The sequence below is a fragment of the Lepisosteus platostomus genome, chromosome 28 (genome assembly GCF_059453375.1).
Source record: "Lepisosteus platostomus isolate fLepPlt1 chromosome 28, fLepPlt1.hap1, whole genome shotgun sequence".
NCBI lineage: Eukaryota > Metazoa > Chordata > Actinopteri > Semionotiformes > Lepisosteidae > Lepisosteus > Lepisosteus platostomus.
This window is the reverse complement of record NC_142638.1, coordinates 4,392,495-4,406,540: the sequence shown is the minus strand read 5'-3', so window position 1 is coordinate 4,406,540 and position 14,046 is coordinate 4,392,495. Positions and strand designations below refer to the sequence as shown.

The window sequence follows — 14,046 nt, the reverse complement described above, 5'->3', positions numbered from 1 at the left end:
AGCAGAGCAAATCTCACACCCAAAAAAAATATGTAACTTTGTTCCAAAAGGATTTTTGCAAGCCTTACAGGAAAAACAGGAATGAAAAATGTTTCATGTTAAACTCGGGATGTCCTACATGGGTTTGGTCATCCGCAATGAGAGGTGTGTGCATGTATTTCTTGGCATGTGAAAATTATGTTTGCTGCGTGCTCCGATACTCATGGTATTGGCATCCTCTGATCTAATCCGTTATCATCTTTCTGCGGGGTTGTGCATTTAATCCCCGGATTGGCATGAATTCCCAATTTATCTTACTACCGTGCACTAGATCCCATCATTTTACTGCAGAGCATGGAATTGAATTACGTAACGCTGCACTTCACAAGATGTTTGTTGTTTGGCAAAAATAGCATGAAGCATAGGGCATTTTTTCTCTTTCATATCCTGAGCTAAATCTGGATTTCCTCCGGACCAATGCCATTTACAGGACAGAAAAAAAGACAGTATTCTTTTATCGCTTTTGTAACCTTCCCACTGCACCTTGTTAAAAATGCAGCTCACTTCCGTGTAGTGTTAATGGTCAAGTTATGTAACCAGAATCCAGGCTTCCGTTCACAAGATTAATATGGAAGCGAGGTTGCAGCACTTTTTATTCTGTTTGGTTAGGCAAGACTTAATTGGGAAAACACCAGAATTGTGTGTTCTTTCTCAGTAGATGCCATGGTGGGAGAATGAGGACTGGAGGGCTAGGAGAGTTGGGCCGCACACCACAAGGGCTCTGGTGTAGCTGTGCCCAGGGGTCTAGGACAGGCTGTAGACTGGCAGCTGGATGTGATTTCCTTGCTTCTCCCAGCCATTGATTCCATTAACCTGTGCCCCCTGAATCAATGCAGATCACACCTGACTGACAGGTTCCATATTCCCTTAGCCCAGGGGTTTTCAGTCCTGCTGACCCACACGCCTGCTGGTTTCTGTTCTAGCCACACCCTCAGAGACACCCTCACACCCTTCGTTGTCTTAAGAAGAAGGTTCGTTTGGACGGTTTGTTCCCAGCTCTTAGACACGTTTAAGAGCTTTAACCATTGTATTCTGTAATTGAAATAAAATCCAAAACCTGCGACTAGGAACAAAATGCAAATATTCAACTGAGGCAGCTTCTTAGGTCAATTAAGGCTTCAATTGGTGAAGGAAGGTGGGCTGGAATGAAAACCAGCAGGTGTGCTGGGTCACCAGGACCAGGATTGGAAACCAGTGGTTTGAGAAATATTCCATTTGCAAAAATTAAACATTTTGTAAGTGTGCATGCTCACATCATTGTTTTCTGGAGCTACGGCACTCTGAGGGGCCCCCTTTGGTAGTAATACCTGCGTACACAGAGAAAGGAAAGGATGTTGTCACACCCTGCTTTCAGAAACACACAGCCTGACCTGAAACCAGCCAGATCTTTCCATTCTGTTAAATGTGGCAAGACTGTTTGAGCCTAAACAACTCCAGGGTGCAGGGCAGGGTTGTTTTACTGTGCTTACTGCTCCTGTTGCCTTGTGGCAGGGGGCTTATCTGTTTCAGTATGCATCTGCAGCACAAAGGGTCACTGGGGCTTATAGATCGTGCAGGTGCTGTGAGTGGCTTTGATTTGACTGCAGGAGAAGTGAGATTGCTTTTTTTTGTACCGCTGCACCACTGTCTCTGCATTAAGCTCCAAATGAGGGAAATGCTAATAATGCCTGTAGAAAAACGAGGGGCTAAAATCGGTGTTTAAGTATGTGCATGGAAATAAGACAATGGAAAGCACAGCTAAGCCTCAGCAGTACACAGCCTGGGAGAGGATGGCAATTGCTTTGGGTTTGATGTGGCCGGTACGCAGGGAGAGGAGGGTTCTGGGGCCGCTGTGGCTGGAGGAGGAGTGCATCAGATGGCAGAGTGATGGGGTTCACAGCTCCAGGAAGGCGGTGACTCAGCGCCAAGGTTCTGTAGTCACACGGTTGTGCTGTTGCCAGGGGCGATGAGGGGAAGCATGGCAACCGAGGAGAGCATGACTCCTTTCCCTGCACACGTGACGGCAGCGGGCTCAGAACGCACAGCATCTCACAGCCCAAGTCTGGGGCCTGTGAAAAAGCCAGTGCTCTGGCTTCTTGCCACACATTTGCACACAAGCAGACTAATGGGGTAACTTTCCTGGAGGTTCAGTATCGGTACCCATTCTTTGAAATGCAGTGAGGGTGCAGGTCAGGTGGCTTCAGCAGATGTGCATTGCATTGTTCAGAGCTTCTTAAACTACATGAATCTAGAATAAAGGCCACCCTATCAGATCCCATAACTTAGCCACACATTATCCTATATCTTGGGAAGGCAGAAGATTTCCAAACCATTGGAAATCAATGCACACTTACCTTGATCTAGGATCTAGGACCTTGATCTAGGACTTTGGATCCATTATCCAAAGTAATAGGATGCAATTTGCTTATATACAGTATGTATATACAGGAACAAGTAATAGGTTTATTCCATGCTGAAAAAAAGAAGAAAGAGAACACAACGTTTCGGCTGTGGGGCCTTCTTCAGGTGTGAGAGAGACAGGGCAGTAGTATATACAGTATATACAGTATATTTGTATGTATATACAGTATTTGCAGGCAATACTGGAAGCACTAAGAGATGCACTGCACTGTACGCATGCAACTAGCTGAGAACGCATTGCAGAGCACACAGCAGCTGTGCCGCACGGATCCTGTTATGCGCTGCCCAGAAAGTCTCGATGAAAAATAGTTTTAAAGATGAGTCATTTACACTGTGCACTCAGAAGTCACTTACACTGACAATCGCCACGTTTGCAGTTAATAGCTCTGAAGCAGATAAATTTCAGCCTCTTAGTTTTTTTTTAATCTGTTGTTTGCTTTTATTTTTTTTTTCATTCTGTGTGATAAAAAGCACTTGCATAAAGAGCATTATTAATGCATGCTTTCATTTTGCCTAAACAAATCACAGGTCTGGCATATACATTATGTGAAGTGTAAACAAGAGTCTTTGCGTGCACTAGGAAGCCCTAGTCCATGATGCTTGCACAGTTCTGGCAAGTTGTTTTGGAAAGGCACGGGATGTGAGGGTCAGGGTTTTCACAGTGTAGGATCTCTCGAATGGGCCAGACTTTGAAGCCACTGCTGGCCCGGGAGAAGGTGCACGTGAATGAATCTGCGTGGCTGAACATCAGTGTGTCCCCTCACATAGGAACCTGCTTACTGACCATCAAACTGCATAAGTCATGCATCAGTCTAATTCTCAGGGAAAATTGTATGTTCTTCACAAGTAAAAAAAAAATAGAAAATGGGAATGCAAAAGAGACCAGTTGGCTTAGGCAATGCAGCAATGACAACCCAAGTGCTGGCTGGAAGACTTCGTTCATGAATTCTGAATTTTAAAATTTGTGATCTCAGGCTCAACTGTCCCAGTTGTTGCGACAGGGTGCCTGCCCCCCACGATGGGCTCATGGGGTTCCATTTGAGATCATGGATCCCAAATAGCACCAAGCACCTGCTCACCCCACCTTGTGGAGACAGCCGGTCTCTGCTGACAAGCAGCACGTCAGTGCTGGAAACCAGGCCACAGGCTGAACAGGGGCGTTGTGTCAGTACCTCTGAGCAGATTGTGTACCTGTTCATTCTAAGCATAGACTAAATCTCATAGACTAAAGTTATCTTCTTGTAGTTGCAGTAGATTACTCAAAAACTCCTAGAGGGCGACTTGATGCACATTATATGATACTCTACTCGCACGTTCCAGCAGCTGTCCGGACAACTCTACTGTGGGACCAGTTGTAATGAGCACGCAGACGCCTTCCATTCAGAAAGTGTGAGACACCAGAGAGGCACTGTTATTTGATTAAGTAGACAAAAGTCAAAATATTTGTGCCTGGCATTTTTCTGCCCATGGTTCTGGTGAAAAGTGAGACCCCGACTCTGGTGTGGTAATTCACAAGCTGCTCTCGAGGAGATGCTGCCTTTGAGTGACCCTGGGCTCACTGATCCCAATAGCCTGGGGGACCTATCGACCTTGCCTATATACTGCTTCTAATTCTGTACAGGAGTCGATAGCCTGTGTATAACTGATCATTATACCAATCAGCTCCAAAACAGCGCAGTGCGTCAGCAAGTTTTTCCGTGCCCATTTAGATACCCCCTAGCCCCCATACCCTACTGCTGCCTCCTCTGCCCTGCCTGAGCCCAGACTCTCTCTGCCTGAATCGTGGGGCAGTAGTGGGGGGGATGGAGAAGGAGTCTTTCACACTTCACCTGCAGCCGTGGCACACAGGAGAGCCGTTCTCTGTTAATCCACTTTCTGCAGGAGCTGCAGTCAAGCCTGCAGCCCGAAGAAGCCTGATCCGTTGGTATCCGGTCAGGGGGAGTGATGAGGCGCAAGCAGAGGCGCAGTGCCCGCTGGGAGATGCAGAGGGGGCGCAGGTGTCACCTGCCGCGAGGCAGGGTGCCCAGGCGCAGCACGGACAGATTATGCCTCACCAGTCTGCTGGGCGCCTTGCCCTTGAACACTAGGCTGTCTGAGAGGGAGGTGGCGTACTTAGTGGTGTATCAAATGGTGTGCCCATCTCGCCAGCCCAGGGACAGCACGGGGGGCGACCTGGGCCCCCCAGCCTGGCTGCCCCGGTCTCACTCCCTCTGCTCTTTCTGCTCCTCCTCTGCAGACGGTGGGAACGAGGACACTGGAGAGCTCCGGCCGCCCAACGTAGAGTCCAGACTGAGCCACACTGGGCCAGGTAAGCCAGCCCTGAGCCACTCCAGCCCCTTGCTCTCTTACTTTCTTCTCTTGCTCTTTCTCTTGTTGCCTCTTCCCAAATTGGCTTTCACTTTCTTTTTGTTGCCTTTCCCTTTCTCTTTTCTCCCACTTTCTCTTTCATATTCTTCCATTTTCTGTTTCTATCTAGTAACTTCTCACTTTCTCATTCACTTCTTTTTCTGCTGTTTTACTTTCTGTACATTTTCTCTTGTTCTCTCTCTCTCTCTCTCTCATTAGTCTTCTTTTAGTTTGGAGGGCAGTCTAATCCACATTCAGTGCTATAAATAATACATCGCTGTTATTAATTACATTAATGAAATTACCAATAGTGCTATCAACAGATTCCCATTGAATAGATCCCCATAAAATTTAATGAGCAGTTTGTTCCAGATTTAAATTAATTAAGCAGTTATGTAACAGCTATTAATGTTTTATTTCTTTGAGTCTGAGAATGTGTGTCCGACAGCCTTCTAGTTGGAAAGATTTGCAGGCAGATTGGAAATGTTCTCCTACAGAACGTTCAAGTTCTTATGAAATGAATGTGTTGGAGATCTGGGAATGTGCTCTGTGCAAAGCTACAGCTGAGTGGCAGAAGGTGCACTGTCATGAATACTAATTGGGAAAGCACACAGATGGACTTTTGAAAGGGTGATCAGTCTCACCTTGGCACAAGGATCACTTTAGCAGACCAAACCCATCCCGTTTTTCTCTCTGTCCTGAAAAATAGCCAAAGCCAATAAGGGTCCAGACAGTGATAGCTGAGCCTAGAAGTAACAATCGGTCAGTCACCTCCTGAATTCATTTTATGGATCTCTTCTACTTAATCATATCAGATCATATTTGGACATCTAAGGAAATCAGAATGTTTTAAGCATTTGATTCATGTTTTTTGGGTGTTTCTGTAATTTATTCTTAGCGTTGTTTGTTATTACTTAAATGTATTTGGCTTACATTTTGGGGTTCCATTAAAAAAAACATTTTAGGGGTTACAGTGATCAGTTCTTTCCCCCCATACAGTACAAAAAGTGGTAGCTGTTTATATCCTTAACGGGTGTTACCCCCAGGTAGCCTGATGTGATAGCTGTGTCAGATCTCAGTAGCTCCGCAAGGCTGGGATAGGAGGCCTCCAAGGAATTCAGGGTGGTGCTGTAAGTGATAGTAGGTGAAGTTCTTCCCCCTGGACATGAATTTCCTAACCAAAGCCCAGATACCGGGTGTGATGAGACAAAACACTGCTGCACTGTGTGGGAGGTGCCGTGCCTTGGATGGGATGTTAAAGCGAGGTCCTGAAAGATCCAGTGGTACTGTTTGTAAGGCTGTTAACCCCGGTGTTCTGGCTAAATTCCACAAAATCCGATCTGCCGAACATTCCCACTAATTGAAATAGTGTAATAGTGTAATAGAAATAAAAGTTATTTCTCTCTTCTCCATCTTTCCTGCTGTGTAGTGGATGCTGCCCCTCAGAGGTGGATAAAGTGGGTCTATAAATTCCTAAGATGAAAAATGCTATGGAAATGCTGGAATAATAAATAAGATACCTTGCTCAACAGCAGCTGTGATCCCGCCAGGGATTTGAACTCGCAGCCCTTCAGTCATGTGGTTTGGACTTCTGACCCCTCCCTTTAATATTCCAATGCATCCTTTTTGTGAATCTGAGTCTGAGACATACTTGTCGCAGGAGAGTGCATGCATGTGTTTTCCCTTGCTTGACAAACACCTGCTTGCACCAGGAGCTTCTAGACGTCTGCAGCTGTCAGCCAGGGCAGGCAGAACTCCCAGGATTCTTGTGTAATATCTGGTGTCAGGCAGCGTTATTCTTCACCCTTTCATCCAGTGTCAGAAATCTGTCCATTCCTAGTTTATTTCCCAGCAATTTTTCCCGAATGTCTTGTGCAGGTGTTCTGACTGTAATGAGCGCCCTCCTGGACAGATATCTGCCCACTCTGCCAGTGTGTGTCTGTGTGTGTCTGTGTGTGTCTGTGTGTGTCTGTGTGTGTCTGTGTGTGTCTGTGTGTGGTGCGTACATTACCAGGGGATTCTCTCCTGTTTTCCAAGAACCGTTCCTACATACAGTTTAGTCCCTTGGGGAGACTTATTCTTCACCAGGAAAGTAAAGTGAAATCTTTTATTGTGTCTTTTATTCCTAGCCTAAGACCAGTTTCTCTCCTGCCTTCATAATCCCCCTTCCTCCCTTTTCTACACCTCCCGCAGTCCTGGTCAGAAGCGAAATCGCTTCTTGTGGAGATATTTATACAGAGCGGCGTTCGGGAGTTGTGATGCCCGCTGCCAAGCATTTTTTAACACCCACTAAGCAGGCAGGAGTGGAATTTTCACCTCGAAGCGCGTATGCAGTATTTCCAAAGGCGCAGTGCCCCCACAGAGCCTGCTGCAGCGCGAGCGGATGGATCTGCTCCAGCCAGGAGCTCGGCGTGTCGTACAGGCGGGCTGCGAACGCGGCAGCAGCGACGCCGGCGTTTGACCGATGTGGTTTTCTTAAAGGACCCCTACAGAATCTCCCAGCATCAGGATTTCACACTGCTGTTCATTCAGCACTTTGATGTACTCTATGCCCAGTAATGAGTGTTACTTAGTTCCATTTAGTTTCTGCTTACAGCAGTATTCGACTTGTTAACCATGAAGCGAAACAGGACGACTAGAAACTTGAAAATGTGTGGGAAAAGCTTTTTTTAAGACCGTTTCCTGTTGGTGGAGCCTGATGCAGAAGAAGCTTGTACAACACTAAAATGCTCTCCCAGTTCTTGATAATTTTCAGGCGTAAATGTCAAATGATATAGCAAGCTGGGATGTATATAAGAATATAGTGCCTTATTTATTAGCAAGGTTAAATGATTTAGACTGCAGAAATGGGGCCCTGCTATGGGCATTGTTTTTTTTTATGCTTAGGCAATTTTATATTGAAATATGGAATTTAAATATACAAAAATGTAATTAAAATCCATGGATGTAATTTTACTGAAAACAGGTTTTCAAACACAACGGCTGCTGACAGATGAAAAATATGTCTGCAGCAAGAGCCTGCTCTATCACTCAATTTCAGCGCAGATCAGATAGGAGGTACAGTTGGAATACTGCCCCCAGGGGTTCAAGCTCTCTGGCTGAAACCTTATCATGAGCGCAGAATCAATATACCAGCTCTAACGCAAAAAACAATGCTTTTCATCCTATTCGGTACCCGCAAAGCCATTTTTTTCTCTGCTGTTTTTTTGCACTTTGACAAGTTCAGGAAATTGTCCTATTCTCAGTCAGCGAGTCACCAACTTAAAAAAAAAACTACTTAATTTCCATTATTGCAGGCATTTAACTTAAAAATAAAAAAACACCTCCTTCTGTCGACAGCATACAGTAACAACTTCACAGGGGGTTGTAGAGCATGACCTGCGTCAGTCACAGTCTTCCCATGAGGCTGTGCCGGTTGTCCCAAGCCTGGCAATGAGAGGAACAATATGTTTAGATTTGAATGTAACATGCTTGGGCAGCATGATGGAGTAGTGGTACTGTAAGCATTGCTTCCTTGCAGCGCTGGGGCCAGGGTTAAAATCCTGAAGTGCAGTCTTCTGTGGAGTTTCTGTGTTCTCCTCATGTTCACATGGGGTTCCTCTGGGTGCTCCAGTTTCCTCCCGCTGTCCAGGGACATACTGATAGGTCCGTTCGCTGGCCCCGGGGGTGTGAGTGTGTGGCATGTCTTTCTGAGCCCTGCGAGGGACTGGTGTCCTGTTCAGGGTGAGTCCTGCCTTCAGCCCGTTGCCCGCTGGGACAGGCTCTGGCTCCTCTGTGACCCTGAATTGGATGAAACGGTTAGAAAATGGATGGATACAGCCCTGTGCTGTATCTGTTAGGATTTACCTGGATAGAAGGGAACACCTTGCTGAGAAACTTCTCCCAAGACAATAAAACTTCTCGGACAATCTGCTTCAAAGAAATATGATGTTGCTAAAATGTTGCATACTGTACATTTGTAGGTATGACAGTATAGTTGTGATACTGTAGTATCATCTTGCATGCGATCCTGTATTGGGTGAAGATGTGAGAATATGGATGGATGGTAACGTGTGGTGAATTTGGAAGAGGTGCAGCACCCAGGGGGGAGAGCTAGTTCTCTGTTTTTTTAAATGGGTCTTGTTCTACCTTTGGGCTGTCCCTGTTCTCAGAGCGCTGAGGCTGTCCTGTTGTTGCTCCATGGCCCCTGCAGGTGGCAGCTCCGCAGACAGCGACTGTGCGTTCGAAGGAGACTACGCCGTGCCCCCCCTGCCGGTGACCGAAGGCATGCAGCACATCCGCATCATGGAGGGCGTGTCCCGCTCGCTGCCGTCCTCGCCGCTTCTCACGCACCAGGCCATCAGTGTGCGCCTGCAGCCCATGAAGAAGCTCACGGGTAAGACGGGCCGGGGAGCAGCCCCTCGCTGAGCTGGGCTCTTGCGTTCAGGTGGTCCTCCGTAATGGGCACTAGTTCCCAGCACCCCTCGGTCCGGACAGAGCTGACCTCTCGCGGCACGGCCAGGTCCTGCTTCACCGAGGGTTGGCAAAGTCGATTAAAACGCATCGACAGACGGAGTGGGGAAAACGCTCTTTAAAATCGCAGCTACGGCATATCATGGTGAACTCGTAGTCAAGTGTAGGACATTAAGTTAAAACGTGGTAAATGCATGAACATAAGTGTGCATTTTGAAACTAGGGAAGAATCGGTAGAAAACAGAGCTGGCATCACAGTCAAAATGACAGAAGGATGACTCACTGGCTGGGCAGGTAGAGAATCTGGGTCAGCAGGAAGGGAACCCCTCTGTGCCACTAGCCTGATTCATTATTATTCGCTCTGAGCATGTGCAAGTGAAGCCCCTGTTTTCATGTGTTCCGGAAGGATGGTCATCTTTAACACTAGACTCCCCAGTGAAAGAGGGGGTGCACTATGAGGAGACTGGGGGGCAGTGCAGCCTCACTCTCTGCCCTCACAGCTGCAGCTCTGCCCCCGAGGTGTGCCTGGCACCAGCCAGCAGACCGATATATATATTCCCTCTGATTGTTAGAAGCTGAGGCGTTCTCTCCACCCCGGCCAGAACGTGTGTAAAGTTGTGTTTTAATGATGCAAATAATGACAAACAATAAACCTTTTATAAGGTTTCCATTACATTAAACTGCAGAGCCTTTCACCATCATTAGTCTACATTTACAGTCCTGAAATGAGCCTGGAATATTTTATTGAATATTTTAGGGTTTGTTATTGTAGGACATTAGCATTAATCTCAGCAAACAGCTACAGCTCTGGTTGTATTTTGAGGGTTGGGGGGAACATTTATAAATGGGGACACAGTTTTTCCATTACAACCCCCCCATCCTGTTGGGTTATCACCTGTTTTGTATAGACCTGTGCACCCTAGGTCTGAAACTGAAGGTGGGCAGACATTGTAATTTCTTTAATGGACACTAGGGTGCACTGCTCTCCTGTTTTTTTTGTATTTCTTAACCCTTTGATGTCGTCAAGATGGAAGAAGCGTTGGCCACAGCAAATCAAAACGAAAAAAGCTGGCCTAATGTTACTGCAACACATACATTTCTGAACAGTGGGCTTACATTTTTTAAGGCTTTTGAGAGTTTTTCATGTTTGTTGCCGCTGGGAAAGGCTTTGTGATGCCATGTGTGTCAGCTGCTGGGGAAAGCGTGGATTTTTAGGAACGGCCCAAGAGTTTAAACTGGATTTCACACATCACCACTCTTTCTAACAGGAGGAGTTTCACTGCGGTCCAGAAAGCCCTGTCAACAGGAGCTAGTTTCTTGCCTTTTCGTCTTTTGCATTATTGTTTGAGTGCGATACCAGATGTTTTCATTGCTGTTCATGGGGAGAGGAAAGCAGGCAAGGAAGCTTCCTGTCTTGTTTTTTTGGAGTACATTATACTGCAACTGGGAGAGTTTTCATGTGTAGACACTTTCCTCAGCTGGGTATGTTTTCTGAACCTGGCTTCTTGAACAGTTTGTTTCTCTGTGCGTGGTAACAACATTTCAGTGTGTGTGAGGTTTGCTGTGCTCACTATGGAGCGAAGTAGATGGGGCGAGATATACAGCTTGCTCAAAGATGAAGGCATAATGACGCGATGGGTATGTGGTTTCTGCTCTTGCTGCTGCTGCTGAGGCACTGATATGTCAGAAATGACGCTTAAATATTTGATTTTGACTGTAGCATGTACTGTATCAGTCTGTGAGGACTTCCAGGGCTATGACCTTGAAGAGGGTCAACAGGTGATCCAGTGTGAAGGAGGTCTGCTTGTGTGCCTGGGAATCTATAAGAGAGCTGGGTTCCAGCAGTTTGGTCTCCCTGTTGCTTTACAGGCAGTGACTTTATTATTTAGGATGTTGCTTTTGTCTTTTCTATCCTTTTAAAAACACACTGCTAGGGCAAGGATTTGCCGTTGGATCAGTTCAGGGTGGTAGTGTTTCCCCGTGTGTAGTGTTTGGGAACTGTCTGGCGCTTCAGGAGAGAACCGACAGCCCCTGTGCTCCCAAAGTGATGAAGGCACTGTGTCCTGGCATGTCATTTCCACTTCCGCAGCTGTTCGGCTACGTCTTCCTCTCTTCTCGCTCACTCCCACATCCCTCTCCATCCTGTCGCCATCTCCCTGCCCACCCGCCTCCCGCTGTTATGTAAAAGCCTGGCGGAGGAGGAGGAGGAGGAGGAGGAGGAGGCCTGTGCTCTGTTGTCCTCACAGCCCCTTGGCCAGAGCCGAGAGCAGGCCTGCTTCGTCACAGTGTGCTGTCTGCTTTCCTGATCCCTTCAGGGCGGCAGGTTTAAACCTTTACCTGCCTGTTCAGGAGAGTGCTGAAGGCAGTACAGGAGATCATTTAAATGAGGAGTTTTGTTTTATAAACGGGATTACTGCAGTAATAATGAATCAGCACGGCTTTGCTGCACTGGGAGAAGGGAAATGGTTGAGGACTGGATGTGACTCCCATGTCCTCGCGTCCTGTATGAGCCCTCCTGTGTCTGCCATTGATCTCGCACAAGAGCAGGCCTCTGGACCCGTCATGGGTGAGGCACTGCTGTTGCACCCTAAGCGTGGTTCGTCACTCAGATTGTTTCAGCGATTGCTTCAGTAGATAGGTACATATTTGATTGGCATTGGATAAAGCTGTTAGCGAGGTTGATTAATAACCTCTGTGCCAGCCTGAGCACACCTAGAGTCAGAGTCAGCCAACGCACCCAGACATGAGCTGGAGATGCCAGAACCAGCCAGCAGCCCTCTTTTGTTCAATTTTTAGTCCATCCATCCGCCACTGGAACTTCTTCACCATCGTTTTTTTTTTAGTGAAGCTAAAGCTTTAAAATCAATCTCTACTAATCATGTACATTTTTATGGCCGCTCCAGCAATAGGTAACACTTTAAGCTAAGTTATAGGGTTATTTTCCTCCCAAAACTGAATTTCAGAACTTCGACTAGGTATGCTGAATTGTGTTGTTTTATTTTGAGCAACGGCATTTTTCTTAAGCTTGTGATATCACAGTGCAATTCAGTAACCGATTGGATTTTGAACTGCAGAGGTGAGAGTACAGGCTTGATCGGAAACTGCAGTAAGACTGAATTAGCAGGCAGGTGAATGTGCTATCTAAATATCTGGATCAATGCTGGAGAACAAGAGCAGCATGAAAAGTGACTCATGACAGATTGCTGACAGCTCTCCACCGCACATCCTTCCATTGTGCGTTGATAATAAAAATGTAAGCGCTTGTAATTGAGAAGAAAGCTAAAATGTCTTGAAATTAAATAGCATCATGCTTCATGACTAATATATATTTACACCATAGGCACAAATCCATCGCACACATCTTTTCACACCTCTCACTCCCTCTCTTCTTGGCTTAAAACTGCTTTTGATCATTTCTTTGTCTGGTACTCACACTTGGGAATTAAAAACTTTGGACATTCTTTACAACCTTAAAAAGACTGTATGCTCAAAGTATACTTAATGACGCTGGAGGTTTCAGTGATTTCTGTTAGAAACTGATGACTTGCTTAACTTGCAGTACCTTACAATTACTGTTTTTTTTACATGAACACTGATGCTTTATTATTACAGTACAGTACAGTATGTCTTGAGACTGCAAACCTGCTTTGAACTCACTGTACTGTATGCCCAGACCCTCTCCTCTGCTCTTAACTTTTCTCCCAAACAATAGAGCGAGAATATTCCTGCAAATAAACAGCTGATTGCAACTGGTGATTGATCTCTAGCTCACTACTTGTAGCTAAGGACAATTGCAAACAAGAAGTGGCAAAGAATTATTAGTAGTTTGTAGCTACCTAATCCAAAAATCAAGCTATTGCTTGAAAGAAGAGCTGGCATCAACAACAAGGCTGGGAAGACTCCCACAGCCCTTTGCATAAAGAAGTGTCTTCCGTGCTCAGATTTCAATAGATTTACACTCAGTTTCTGCTTATGTGAAGATATCCGCTGGATTGACTTTTTTCTACAAAGATTTTGAATACCTGTGTTACAGAGATGTGAACAAGAACTTTTCATGTTAAAATGGCGCAGGACATCCCATTAAGCCCCATAATGTGTAATAAAATTTCTCTACACTCCACTCAAAGTGCTTTACAGGTAATGGGGATCCCCTCCACCCCTACCAGTGTGCAGCCCCACCTACTGTAGATGATGCGCCAGCACGCTCACCACACACCAGCTATTAGTGGAGAGGAGAGCAGAGTGATGAAGCCAGTTCATAGATTATTAGGAGGCCATGACTGGTAAAAGCCAGGGGGAAATTTAGCCTGTTCACCAGGGTAACTTCCCCACTCTTTTTAAGAAACACCCTGGGCTTTTTAATGACTCCAGAGAGTCAAGATCTCGGTTTTAAGTCTCATCCAAAGGATGGCACCTTTTTACAGTAAAGTGTCCCCTTCACTGTACTGGGGCATCAGGACCCACACAGACTGCCGGGTGAGCGCTCCCTACTGGCCCCACTAACACCTCTTCTAGTGTGCTTTTCCAGAAGGTCTCCCCTCCAGGTACTGGCCAGGCTCACACTTGCTGAGCTTCAGTGGGCTGCCAGCTGTAAGTTGCAGGGTGATATAGTTGTTGGCAAACATATCTGGAAATTCTTTTCTTGACTGAGTCTAGAATAGCAATGTCTTTCTTAGAAGATGGTGACAAAAGTTGTGCACAATCTTAAAACGAACAGGAGTTTCCAGGCCAGGCTGTGCAGTTCCAGCTGCTACGTGCGGATCACACATCTGCCACCAGCCGTGCAGCAGAGAGCTCCCTGCCAGCCTT

At 46.2% G+C, this 14,046-nt stretch overlaps 1 protein-coding gene across 12 annotated transcripts in view; it reads left to right on the top strand.

Annotated features, from left to right (window-relative positions):
• Nucleotides 1-14,046, top strand: part of LOC148638614 (protein TANC2-like) — a 224,060-nt gene that overhangs the window by 126,480 nt on the left and 83,534 nt on the right. For all 12 annotated transcript variants that reach the window (XR_015930926.1, XM_088622749.1, XM_088622750.1 and 9 more), the window contains 2 exons: nucleotides 4,676-4,747; nucleotides 8,978-9,160. Coding sequence is in view for 11 of the 12 variants with exons in the window: in XM_088622749.1 (XP_088478875.1) it covers nucleotides 4,676-4,747; nucleotides 8,978-9,160 (255 nt within the window). In the remaining variant the exon portion in view is untranslated. The remainder of the gene's footprint in view (nucleotides 1-4,675; nucleotides 4,748-8,977; nucleotides 9,161-14,046) is intronic.